The 13,090-nt window shown below is 48.7% G+C and overlaps 1 protein-coding gene across 1 annotated transcript; it reads left to right on the forward strand.

The window, feature by feature from the left end:
* The first annotated feature begins 3,898 nt into the window (after positions 1 to 3,898).
* On the forward strand, positions 3,899 to 12,698 carry PROX2 (prospero homeobox 2). Its single transcript, XM_066275648.1, has 4 exons — positions 3,899 to 5,263; positions 9,250 to 9,357; positions 10,852 to 11,046; positions 12,513 to 12,698. Exons 1-4 carry the CDS (start codon positions 3,899 to 3,901, stop codon positions 12,696 to 12,698), a joined length of 1,854 nt encoding a protein of 617 aa, XP_066131745.1.
* Positions 12,699 to 13,090: the final 392 nt, after the last annotated feature.

Consider the following 13,090-nt stretch of genomic DNA (forward strand, 5'->3'; position numbering starts at 1 on the left):
AGGCAGCATTATAGATTTTTTCCCCCTCTTAATACATTTCTATAGCTGGGAAGTAAAACGATCCTGTATTATTTTCAGAATCTAAGAAAGGCAGTAAAGCTATTTTTAAAGGGTTGTGACAATTGCTACTTTTCTCAGAGAATATGAGAGTGCTTCTAGTTAATTTTCAAACAGAAAGCATGGCTGCTTCACGCCACACCCAGATAAAGGGCTTTGAGCAGCATGCTGGCCCCAGCACGGAGGTTTCCTGTTTCTCTGCCTAAATACAAAGCTTCCATGATTGTCCTGCAGACATGGGCGTAAACATCTCTGGGCATCCAACCACATTGGAGTCTAGCTGGATATCCAGATTCTGGCCTCAAGACATGTCTGCTGATTGAGTCCTGACTATTACCCTAGTAGTTCTGCCTTCTGGAGCACACAGACTACACGGAACCTCAGAAACCATAGCTTAAACACCCACAAGGGAGATCTGGGAAACTGGGTGGGTCTAGGCTGTCTCTTGCATGTGTGCACGCTCTCTCTCTTCCTTCCTCTCTCTCTGTATTGACTTTGTTCCATGTAGGTGCTACAGCAATCTGAAATAAAGTACCTCTAATAAGGAAACAACAACAACAACAACAACAAAATAACTCTAAATGAAGTGGTGTACTCAGAACAATTTATTTAACTGAGTCAGCAAATATCTCTTTGGTGACAATTGGTGGTCATGTCACTACTTGGAAACCCAAAGGGAGCTCTCACAGTCTAATGCGGAAGGCATACCAATTGCTTCGACATTTCAGTTGGGTTTTTAAAAGAGGAGTTGGGGTTTGTCAGGTAGAAAAGTGGGAGAAAGGCCTTCCAGGCAGAGGGAACAGTAAGTGCAAAGACACGGGGCAGGAAGGGGTTTGACACACTTGTGAAACTCAAAGCCCCAGACAGCTCAGCATAGGTGAGTGTTGACGGTCGCCAGATGGAAGAATGGTTGCGAGTATGAGTGGAAAAGGTGAAGGGGACTAAGTGAAACTTTCCAGTAATAAAAACAGTCACAGGGATGTAAAGTACACGTAGGGAATCGAGTGAATAATATTATAACAAATGTGTATGGTATCAGAGAGGTACTAGACTCATTGGGGTGATCACTTTATAAGGTATATAAATGTCTAATCACTATGTTGTATACCTGAAACTAAAATAATAATTGTATGCCAATTGTAATTAAAAATAAATATATAGCCTGACCTGTGGTGGCACCGTGGGTAGAGCATTGACTTGGAATGCTGAGGTCGCCAGGTCGAAACTCTGGACTTGGCTGGTCAAGGCACATATGAGAAGCAACAACTATGAGTTGATGCTTCCTGCTCCTCCCTCCGCCTTTCTCTCTCCCTAAAACCAATAAATAAAGTCTTTTACAAAATAAATTTATAAAAAACATAGGTGAGTGTTGAGAGTAGTGACTCCAAAACCATCAGATTAAACTTGGCAATAACAAATTCTTTTTCTTTTTTTTTTTTAATTTTTTATTTATTCATTTTAGAGAGGAGAGGGAGAGACAGAGAGAGAGAGAGAGAAGGGGTGAGGAGAAGCTGGAAGCATCAACTCCCATATGTGCCTTGACCAGGCAAGCCCAGAGTTTTGAACCTGCAACCTCAGCATTTCTAGGTTGATGCTTTATCCACTGTGCCACCACAGGTCAGGCACAAATTCTTTAAAATTATATTAATTTGGCAAGTCATCTGTTTTTATTTTGAGTAATTCACAAATGTCTCAATCAAAGCAAAAACCTTCTAATTATTCTGACCTGAGAAGCTAGCTTTCTTTCTTTGGCACGTTCCCTATGATGGAACTGCAACTGTCCCTGCCTCCTACCCTCTGCCCTGGTGCTTGGAGTGACATTGCTCACAAGGAGTTTATGTCAGGTCACTGCTAGTCGCCAGGAGGCTCCAGGTACAGGCTGTGGCCATGCCTAAAGACGAGGCCCTACAGGCTACAGGAGAGCCGAGATGAGCCCGAGGTAGAGAATTCGAAGTCAGCTTTAAGATGAGAGGTGAAAGAAGAAAGCTAACGCTCTCCTGCCAGCATTTGTGCAAGAGGAACAAAGGAAAGTTGAAATTTGTAGAGAGAAAAAAACAAAAACAAAAAGATTTACCTCTTCTAGAAAAGAGAGAATCTGACAGAAAAATCAATATCTTGGGCAAGTCTTTTCATCTTCAGGGAGGTAGCTTAAGTGTGGTGTGCGAAAGATTTGGAATCAAAAGATTTGGGCCCTGGCCGGTTGGCTCAGTGGTGGAGCGTCGGCCTGGCGTGCAGGGGTCCCGGGTTCGATTCCTGACCAGAACATGCAGGAGAAGCGCCCATCTGCTTCTCCACCCCTCCCCCTCTCCTTCCTCTCTGTCTCTCTCTTCCCCTCCTGCAGCCAAGGCTCTATTGGAGCAAGGTTTGCCCGGGCGTTGGGGATGGCTCTGTGGCCTCTGCCCCAGGTGCTAGAGTGGCTCTGGTTGCTGCAGAGCGATGCCCCAAGATGGGCAGAGCATCACCCCCTGGTGGGCGTGCCGGGTGGATCCCGGTCGGGCGCGTGCGGGGGTCTGTCTGACTGCTTCCCCGTTTCCAGCTTCGGAAAAAAAAAAAAAAAAAAAAAAAAAGAATTGGAACTGAGAGCCATTCTCAGTTTTACTAAGCCTCAGTGTTCTCGTCTGTAAAATGGGAGTTAAACTGATTCTCAAGTTTGATGTGAGGTGCAATGAGGTATCATATAGGAATGTTTTATAAACTCGAAGTGCCTCCTACCTGCTATCTGAAGCCTCCAGTCCAGGTTAAAGTGCAGTTTATCTTGATACTTTGTGGGAATAAAACAGGCCAGGCAGCCTTTTCTAAAATAGTTCCCTCCTTTCCCCATGCCTTCATTTCCGACCCCTGTTGTGTTTTGTTTCCATAGCAGGTATCATGACCGGAAAATAAACTGTTTCTTATCTTTTGCCCTGCTAGACGGCCAGCTCCGTGAGAGTAAGACTCTGCTGGTTTGGTCCGCCACTGTCTCTCCAAGTGCCCAGAGAAGGCCTAATGCATAGGAGATGCTTTATAAATAGTTGTTAAAAGTTGAAGGACTGCAGATGAATGCATAATATGATTCTTCCAGGAGCGTGACAGTTGGATCTCAAATTTTGGTTTGTTTGTTTTAAATGCAAATTTCCTGCCCCAGTACTGAGTAAGTCTGATGTAGCAGAACTGGCAGGACCTACTACTGAATTTACTATTTTTAACAAGTGCCAGATGATTCTGTTGCAAGTACTGTAGTCACTAAGAAAGTTAATTTGAATCAGACAAATCTTGTTTTGACTTCAGCCAGCCACTAACTAGCGGTATGACTTGGTATGACTTCTGGAGGTAACTTCTTAAGTCTAAGCCTGTTTCCTTATCTGTAAATAGGAATGACGACATCCTCAAGAAGTTGTTATGACATTTAAATTAGGTGATGGATGTAAAGTTCTTGGCATAATGCCAGTTATGCAGTTAGCTGCCTTTGTTATTTTTATTATCATTCTTCTGTTATTGTTGTGCCCTGGCTAGAGAACTTTCTCTCTGGAGGATCACTCTTGGGAATGTTCTCAAAGCGTGGTCCCAAACCTGCAGCACCTCAGCCCCTGGGAGCCAGTCAGAAATGCAGAACCTCTGTCCCACCCCACACCTGCTGAATCAGGCCCCCTGGTGATCTGTTTGCACATTCAAGTTTGAAAAGCACGGCTGAACGTCACATGTACCATGTTCTTCTTTGTCTTTAATTTCAGAGTCAGCCCGGGAGAGTCCTAAGCCCTGGCCTCCCGGCTCACGTAGGCGGCACCTCCAGCTGAGGACGTTAGGAGGAGGCGATTCCCGCCGGGAGCCCCAGCGAACCCCACAGTGACCGTGGAGCCAGGGGATGGATCCTAACGCTGGCCTGCTTTCTTCTCCATCCCGGGCTTGCCCCCAGCCAGCAGAACCCTGTATGGAAGGTAGGAGAAGCCCATCGCCCAGTGAGCTGGGCAGAGACTCCGCCTTTCCCTGGAACCAGGTCCCCAGTTCCAGCCTCACCGACCCCGACTGGTTTTGGGATGAGCACATCCAGGCCAAGAGGGCCAGGGTGGAGACCATCGTGCGAGGCATGTGCCTCTCCCCGAGCCCTCTAGGGCCCGGTAATGCCCAGGCCAGGGAGAGCCCAAGCTGCCCAGAGAAGGTCCGGGAGCGGAAGAGGAAGCAGAGCCTTCCCGTGCAGCAGACGCCCATGAAACCGGGCCCTGCTGGGAACCCCGGCAGCAGGAAGGGCGGCCCTCACGTCATAGAACAGCTTCATCTGCTGAAGCAACAGCTAAGACAACTGCAAGAACACCTCCTGCAGGCTGCCGAGCCCAGGGATACAGCTCGGGGCCCAGGAGACCCCGAGAAGGGGAGGGGCCCAGACCCCGAGAAGGGGAGGGGTCCTCCCAGCACAAAGCAGAGGACTCCCAGCACAAAGCAGAGGAATGGCTATGGGCGTCGGCCCTGGGCTAGCGACAGTCACCCCCACCAGGGTTCCAGCGGGGGTCTCCCTGGGGCGCAAAAACACAGAGCGGCTGAGGTCGAATACCAGCCTCAGGAGCCCAGTTTCCTTCCTTCTGGAACTCGAGCTTTGTTGGAGGTTCTGAAGAAAGAACTGACTGGGGCAGTGACACAGGCTGTGGACTCAGTATTACAAAAAGTACTGTTGGGTCCACCAGGCTACCTGACTCAGCCGGGCGGAAGCCTCCAGAGGCTGGTGCCAGAGGGTAGAAGCGAGTCTTCACCTGAGGGGGGTGCCTACAAGTGTGACCCGCTTCCTCTGGCCGCCTTGCCCAGCAGGGCCCAGGCACAGGCGGGGGTCCCGTCAGGAAACTTATCACTGGCCAAACCTCTGGACTCTCCGAGATACCCTGTCTCTCCAAGAATGATCTCCAAATCCTCTCAGGGCGTCCCAGCAACCCGCCTCTCGACGGTGCCTTCCCACGTCCAGGAAAATCAGATGCTTAGCCAGCTACTGGGTCATGGGTCCGGTGATTACTGGAGCGGCAGGCTTCCCCAGGACTCATCCCCCCAAGGTCGTTCCTCCTCAGAGTCCGCCCTGCGACCTTGGGGAGCCGTCAGACTGTCACCGTCGGTTTCGAGCCAGCAGCAGCACCCTGCGCCCTTCACGTCCACCTGTCTGGAAAAACTGCCCTTTCTTCCCTCCGTCAAGGTGGAGCAGGGAGGCCTGCAGGCTGTCACCAATGTACTTCCGTTTCCCTCGGTCCACATATCCTTTACTAGTGGTGGGAGGTCTCGTTGTCGCAGGCCAGAGGAACAGGACGTCTGGAAGACGAGGGGAGGTGGAGACAGACAACGACACGGCACAGGGAATAGCTTTGCTTTCTGGTTGTCTCCTTCTCGTTGCTCTGGGCCTTCCTTCCCGGAGGCTTCCTACTCTTAGGTTCCTGAGAAAGTGGCAACCACATTCTGGGGTTTGAGGATGCTGGGAAAGAAGGTTCTTTTCTCTTCTCTGTGACACATCAGATGCTACCACTACTGACTGATTGCTCCAGGTCTGACTGGATTTCGTTGGTTTTTAAACTCAAATGGGCTTCCAAAATATAATAAATACCCTACCGAAGGAAAAACCCCATTATTTTGTTGTCAGCTGCACATACACATCAGCAGAAAGGGTCAAGGAATGACCTCACCTGAGTCATGGCTCCCCCAACCTCTTGGCAGGCAAAAGGCCTGCACTCTAGATAATTCATGAGGAAGATCGGAGGGACCAGAGACTTCTGAGACAGCTGGGGAAGGAGAAATATTCCTTAGGGATTAGACCTGAGGCAGCTGGAAGGGGGTAAGGAGGCGTCAGTTTAGGGAACAGTGTCTAAGCTGCAGCTGAGAGGACCAGAGCCTGCAGGCTGGGTGTCTGGAGGGAGGGGAGACAGGAGGCCGAGGGGCCAGGCTGGTGTGAGGGAGGCTGGACCTTATTGCATCCTCTTTGCCACCTATAGGCAGACTCCACTCTCTTAGTGTTTCCCAGAATAGAACTCCCTCAGGATATTAACAGTTGTTGAATTAGAAAGAAAAAAAGTAGCTTTGGTAAATACTGGCTTAGTTTCTTTGAAGCGGGGTTTCTTAGAGCCTTTAACTCCTGAATGTATGCAGTCACAAACTCAAGACTGAAGAAACCTCTTCCAGCAAGTCCTTCCTTTTACAGGACTCAAGTTCCTGACAACATACGTACTTTGGATGTTGCTTTTTAAAACTGAACTGAGCTCACGCTGCTGCTCCTCATGTGCAGCCGTGAATTGACTGTCCAGAGGTCGATGTGTCTGTGTGTGAACAGTCTTGCCTTCTGCCTGGCAAGCTGGAGTAAGAGTGGCAGGATCCATTGGGCTAGCTTACGGCCACAGCTGGGCCTGCTCTAACGCCTATGCTATGCACGCCCCCTGCTGGTCACAGGTGTTGGAAACACCCCAAAGCTTAGTGCTGCTAGGTGCTTTCTGGGCAGGCGGTAGCAACAGTAAAACCAATGGTAAAACACCTCACCTGCCAGCGCTGCCTCTTCAGGCAGCAGGGAATCTTGGAGGTATAGAGATATCAGCATCAATATATTTTCGGGTTAGGTGATCACCCTGTGTGAGAAAGGCTACCTGTCTAGGCCTTTGACAAGAGGCCACTGGTTAAGACTCCCTGTTAAAGTCAGGCAGTAATGGAAGAAACTCAAGAATTCAGTCCCCAAAGACTTTCTGCTGTACTTCCCTCAGGAGAGGTATACTGTGTGCCTGGCCCTGCCCCGTGACATGGGGACTGGGCTTGGGCCTGGCTGCCCAGGTGAGGTACTTGCCACCTTTGGAATGGTTTTGGGCCCCCAGGCAGCATCCTGGCCTCAACTACCCCCTCATTCCTTCTGCCTACATTCTTTTGTTTGTTTGTTTGTTTGTTTTGTGGGAGAGACAGAGTCAGAGAGAGGGACAGATAGGGACAGACAGACAGGAAGGGAGAGAGATGAGAAACATCAATTCTTTGTTGCGGTTCCTTAGTTGTTCATTGATTGATTTCTCATATGTGCCTTGACCGGGGGGCTACAGCAGACCAAGTGACCCCTTGCTTGAGTCAGCGACCTTGGGCTCAAGCTGGTGAGCCTTGCTCAAACCAGATGAGCTCGCACTCAAGCTGGCGACCTCGGGGTCTCAAACCTAAGTCCTCGCTCTAGCCACTGAGCCACCGCCTGGTCAGGCGCCTACATTCTGGTATTAGATATTTATTCCTGTGGGCCATGAAAGCCACCTAAGGGCAGGTTACTTTGACGTATACAAACTTTCCAGTCTCAGGACACCCCTGTAAAACAGGTGAACAGGTGTGATTAGGAGCTAACATCACAGTTAGCGGTTAGCTCAGTACACAGCACTGCTAACAGCATTTCACATGGATGTGGGTCCACCACCACTTAGCTGCATTCTGAAACTCAGAAAGCTCTGAAAATCCCTGACTTCTTTCCCCTAGGGCTGATGGGAGCTTCTCTGATGGCAAAAGCTGTTCTGCACTGATTGGAGGCTATTTATAGATGATCCTACTTAGTGTAAATCGTCATCTATTTTGCTGTGGAAATATTAATGGGTTGGATTACAGACTGCTGCCACAGCCTCCACTGTGGTGGTTAACTAACATGTGGAACTCATACCATATTACCTTTATAAAATAACAGTTCTGAAATATTAACACATTTTGACCCAGTGTTTCACATGAGAGGCTGTGGGCCTCAAACATCCACTCTAGATCTGGTATCTGAGGCTGGGACAAAAAAGTCAACTAACTTGCCCCAAGTCACAAGACAGACATATGCAGAGTCAGGATTCAAACGCAGGATCTGACTGCCAAGCATAAGCTTTCACCACTACATTCTACATTTAGAAATGGCCCAGAGAAGGTAAGTGGCTTGTCCAAGGTCACACAGCTAATAGGTGGCAAAATCAGTATCTAAAACTTGGTCATTGGACTTTCAAGTCCAGGATTCTTTCCATAGTGTTTATGAATCTCTAAGAATAAGTAAGGCTAGAGAGGCAGGTGCAAGGGTCTTCTACTAAGGAGCCTGTGTGCCAGGCCAGGTATAACTGTAACCAGTTGGTTTCCTTTGGCTATACTGATACATCCTACTGAGAAGCCTTAATTGTCCTATAGCTCTCAGACCTGAGCTCCAGGGTTCCTCTGTGTTAAAGTTTCTCACCCAGCCCCAGGACTGTCCCTGGCAATACTAAGTGTCCTTGTGTAAAAGTCTTTACTTCCTTCCCACCCGGGTGCTAGGCAGTCATATCACAGCTCCCTTCTTCTGGTAAAGGGGAAGGAATCTGTTCCCAGACTGCAGTCTGAGCTGGAACGTAATTTCCCTACTTGCATATGGATTAAGGTTGACCATTTAATCATTCACTCATTCTTTTAGCGAACAAACGTTTATTGAACACCTACTATGTTCCTAGCACTGGGCTAGGCCCAGTGGAATACAAAGGTGAAATCATAAGGTCCTTGCCCTTGAGGAGCTCACAGTCTAAAGAGGGAGACAAACATGCAGTAAAAATTCCAATCAGGTCATTGCTACAACAGAGGTTTGTACAAAGAGCCGTGGTAGCCCAGGGTAAGAAAGGTCCAGGGTAATTTGACAAGGAAATGGTCCACAGAGAAGGAAGCGTCTGAGCTGAGACAGGAAGGCGGGCAGAAAGTTCTTCCAGGCAAACAGACAGCGGCTGCAGAGCAGCAGTTCCAGTTCCTTGGGGGCAAAACAGACTGTGTGTGACCTGGTTGGATGCTCGGCTTAAGCACTGCGGCGGCAATTCTGAGAGCCATAACGGGACCCTCAAGTTGACGTTTCCCATTTTATAGAGGAGGAAACTCAGGCAGAAGGGAAAGTAAATTTCGATTTGAGGTCTCGAAATGATGTATCTGGGATAGAGCTGCCTTCTCTCCCCGTCCCATTCTGAAAGCGCATGCAGAGTACAACAAACTGTAGCTGGCATTACGAATGCCATAAAACTTTTACACATCAAAGCACTGTTTTAAGTTCTGCAACTGAACTGTACGTATATAGTATTCAGCATCTGGAGAGAAAAAGCTTATTGGATCAGACTTTTAGAGACACAAAAATGGAGCAAATACACCATTTAACCAAAATAAAAGAAAATAGGACAAAATAAAAGGAATGGGACAATTCACTGGATAATTTGATAATATTGTTTGATAAACTGATGTTAATTTTCCTTGACACTGGGATAAATCCAGGAGGGTCTAAATCCTGGTCACTTGAAGAAAGCCAAGCTCATGTTTTTCTTCACACGCTACCCCAGCTCCAACCTCCTCAAGGCTTATTTCCCTGACATACAGGTAAGGTCATTCCACTGAGTGTCAGCTTCCTCAAAACTCCCAAGTGGGCCCTGGCTGGTTGGCTCAGCGGTAGAGCGTCGGCCTGGCGTGCGGGGGACCCGGGTTCGATTCCCCGCCAGGGCACATAGGAGAGGCGCCCATTTGCTTCTCCACCCCCCCCTTCCTCTCTGTCTCTCTCTTCCCCTCCCGCAGTCAAGGCTCCACTGGAGCAAGGATGGCCCAGGTGCTGGGGATGGCTCCTCAGCCTCTGCCCCAGGCGCTAGAGTGGCTCTGGTCGCGGCAGAGCGACGCCCCCGGAGGGGCAGAGCATCGCCCCCTGGTGGGCAGAGCGCCGCCCTGATGGGCGTGCCGGGTGGATCCCGGTGGGGCACATGCGGGAGTCTGTCTGACTGTCTCTCCCCGTTTCCAGCTTCAGAGAAATACAAAAACAAAAAACAACAAAAAAAACCCCCAAAAACAAAAAACTCCCAAGCAGCAGTGGGTTTTGCCCAGGGTGAGGCAAGTTCTAGGTCATCACGTGTGCACCTTAGCTCCCCTTAATGTTGACGGAATTGGTGCGATTTCCATTTCCGGGTTGGGACCTGGCCTGAATAATCATAAATAACTTTGAGCTAGGAAGGTTGGGCATTTTAACTTGAAGCATGTGAGCTGGAGATATACCCAGAAACACATGGGGAGGGGGGAGGGGGGAGGGGGGAGAGCTAGAAACATTAGTAAGTGGTGTCCTTGGTCTAGTGTTCTGTCTTTGCTGAGGACACTGTGAAAAAGACAGAATGTACACTGTCAAACTGACATGCAAATAGCTGTGTTTCAAATGGAGAGGAGGTTCGTATAGATCAAGTGTGACAATAAGGAAAATCAAGCTCCGATGGCTGGAACCAGACTTGTCTGTTCCCATAAAGTTCCTACAGGCCTCCTTTACCCTGGGTGTCGGGGCAGGGCTAATATGTTGTTTCTCTATGATTCCTTTGCATTTTCCAGGTCTTTCCCACACATTCATTCAGGTGCTTGGTTGATCCCTACATCAAGCTCTGATTTCAGTTCATTCTGCAACTCCGGGTTGCTGATAAAGTGCTCTCTGATCTAAACCTTCACTCCCTCCCTGCCCCGTACCTGGTAGAAGGCTCGGTGGCTGCCATGCAATCAGCCTGGGCATAGCAGATGTTGGTACCAAACTGGCCTTGACCTGGACCCTCCCAAAGTCACACCTAGACTACATAGCAAGCTTTTCATGGGTGAAAAACCTTCATAAATCTAGTATATAGATATAATAAAACATTTATTTTCCAATGGGTGCTATAGCTAATTCAGATTTTTCTATATATAACTGAATAGGCTTAGAAGATAGCTATGGCTTCTTTTCCAAAGGAAGCCCTTTTTAATGTTGGTCGAAGCCATTCTTGTTAACTTCTGTGCTGAACTGGAAGCTGGCAGTTCTACATCTGAGCACCTAGTGGCAAACAGCCGACCTGATGGGCCCTGTTGTTTGCACAGTTCAACCGCTGCATTACCTCCCAGATGGTCAAGTGGTTCAGCAATTTTCGCGAGTTCTATTACATCCAAATGGAGAAATTCGCCCGGCAAGCAATTTCAGATGGTGTCACAAACCCCAAAATGCTGGTAGTTCTCCGCGACTCAGAACTTTTTCGAGCCCTCAATACGCACTATAACAAGGGGAATGACTTTAAGGTAAGACCGCGTCCTGGGGTCCCATGAAGTTGGAGTTTTAGAATAAGTCACTGAGAGCCAGGGCAGCCTGGGGCCAACCTCTGGATCATCCACAAAGATTACAGCCTCAAATATCTTCCTATAGGCAACAGGTGGATGCTACAAACTGAATACACAGCCAGTCTTCATTCTGTAACTTAAGCAGAGGTCTGCCAGGTGTTCCGCCATTTTAGACTTCATACTCTGTGATGATCAGTTTACATAGCTTGTTGACCTTTTTGCCTTTGTGCCAGGAGGCCCAGGAACATATGCTGGGCTCCAGGTGCAGCACCTTGTCTTGGCCCAAGTTTTCTTTATAACAGTTTCTGTTCATTTTGTTCTTATGTTTATTCTCATTTGAACTGTTTCATTTGTTCGCCTTCCATGGCAAGTCATCTCAAATCCTTTCTGGAAATAATGCATAAGTAATATTCAAGCCTCTTAATCCTTTGGGGAGCTCTATGAAGGCACGCTGGTAGCACCTTAGGGGTAAAGCATCAGTAAAGGATGAGCACACGGTCTACGTGTCATTGGAGAGAACTAATCCAGACACATGCTTCCTGGCATGCAGCCGACAGCTGTTAGCCTGGCGTCTCGTTCTGCAGGAGGCAGGTGTGTCTGGTCACCAAGTGCACTTGTCTCTTCTTGACTTTCTCACTTGACTGTGATCACAATGGGCAGTTTATTGATACCCCAAGGAAGGTAAGAACTGCTGGCAACCCCACAACAGATGCTCCATCAGCACACATTTGGAAAGCTAATCCGACCTGTGGGGAAAATGGACTGTACCTGTTGAGACGTGTGGGGTCAGGATGTGTGGGAGGGGCAGTGCTGCCACATCTTCCCACGTGGGGTGGTCCCTTGGCATGCAGTGGGGGTTGGCCCAGGCCAGGCTGGATCTGGAGGACCTGTGGGATGCCCCGCTGGTTATGGTGCCAGTCTGTGGGAGGTCCTGGGACATAGTCCCCCTCAACCTCACGGTTGGTTTTAGAAGCAGGAATGGTTCCAAGTCCTATGGATCCAGCCCCAAAAGATGGTGGGATGAGGTACGAAGTTGTAAACTTGGGGCATTCTTTTCTACATTAGGCACGAAGGAAAAGAATGCTAAAGACTTCTTTTGAACCACAGGTTTAATTTCAATCAGAGTCAGAGTTTGCTACTTACTAAAGGTGTCACCCATGAGTGGAATCAGTTCCTGCTACAAAGGGAGTGTCCTTAATATGCTTTCTCCCAGGGCTGTCTCACTGGTACCATCATTTTAAGGTTTGTGTTTGATGAGGGAGCAGGGGGTTCCTAGGGCTGTGAGAATCAGGGGCCAGGAGAGCAGGGATGCTCCGTCCCAGACTGCTGCCCCGGGAGAGGGCGGCGCCAGGCAGTGAGGTCCGTGCGGCTCCCGTGCTTCGCGGGCTCATGTCTTTTCCTTCTGGTGGGTCTCTTTGGGAAAGCAGGTCCCGGATGGCTTCTTGGAAGTCGCCAGCTTGACGTTGCAGGAGTTCTTCAGGGCTGTCTCCGCAGGGAAAGACTCAGATCCTTCCTGGAAGAAACCCATTTATAAAATTATTTCAAAACTGGACAGTGACATCCCAGAGATATTTAAATCTTCCAACTATCCCCAGGAGCTGTTTTGGAATTAAGATCCCACAAAGCGAGGAGCAACTAACTGGCCAGGGTTTCTTGGGTTTGTCTTAAATGGCAGTGGTACAGCTGTGGTGATATAAAAAGGGCATAGGATAACCCCTGCCCCCAACGGGGACTGTTACCATTTCTGATCATTTATTTCCCTTTCCAGAATCACCAGAAGTTTAACCTTCAGTATAAAACAGGGTAACCAAGTGTAATGGTGTGATGGTAGCATATTGTAAAGGAAATACAACAGCTCTTTGGAATCAGAAGCCCTAAATCTCCACCCCACTGTCTCCAAACGTTGTGACCCTGGGAACTTGCAGGTGTTCTCTGCATCTGTAAAACGAGTTCTAAAGTATTCTGTGAAATGTCACTCACTACCCAGATGTTAGTCCCCTCCCCC

The sequence above is a fragment of the Saccopteryx bilineata genome, chromosome 4 (genome assembly GCF_036850765.1).
Source record: "Saccopteryx bilineata isolate mSacBil1 chromosome 4, mSacBil1_pri_phased_curated, whole genome shotgun sequence".
Taxonomy (NCBI): Eukaryota; Metazoa; Chordata; class Mammalia; order Chiroptera; family Emballonuridae; genus Saccopteryx; species Saccopteryx bilineata.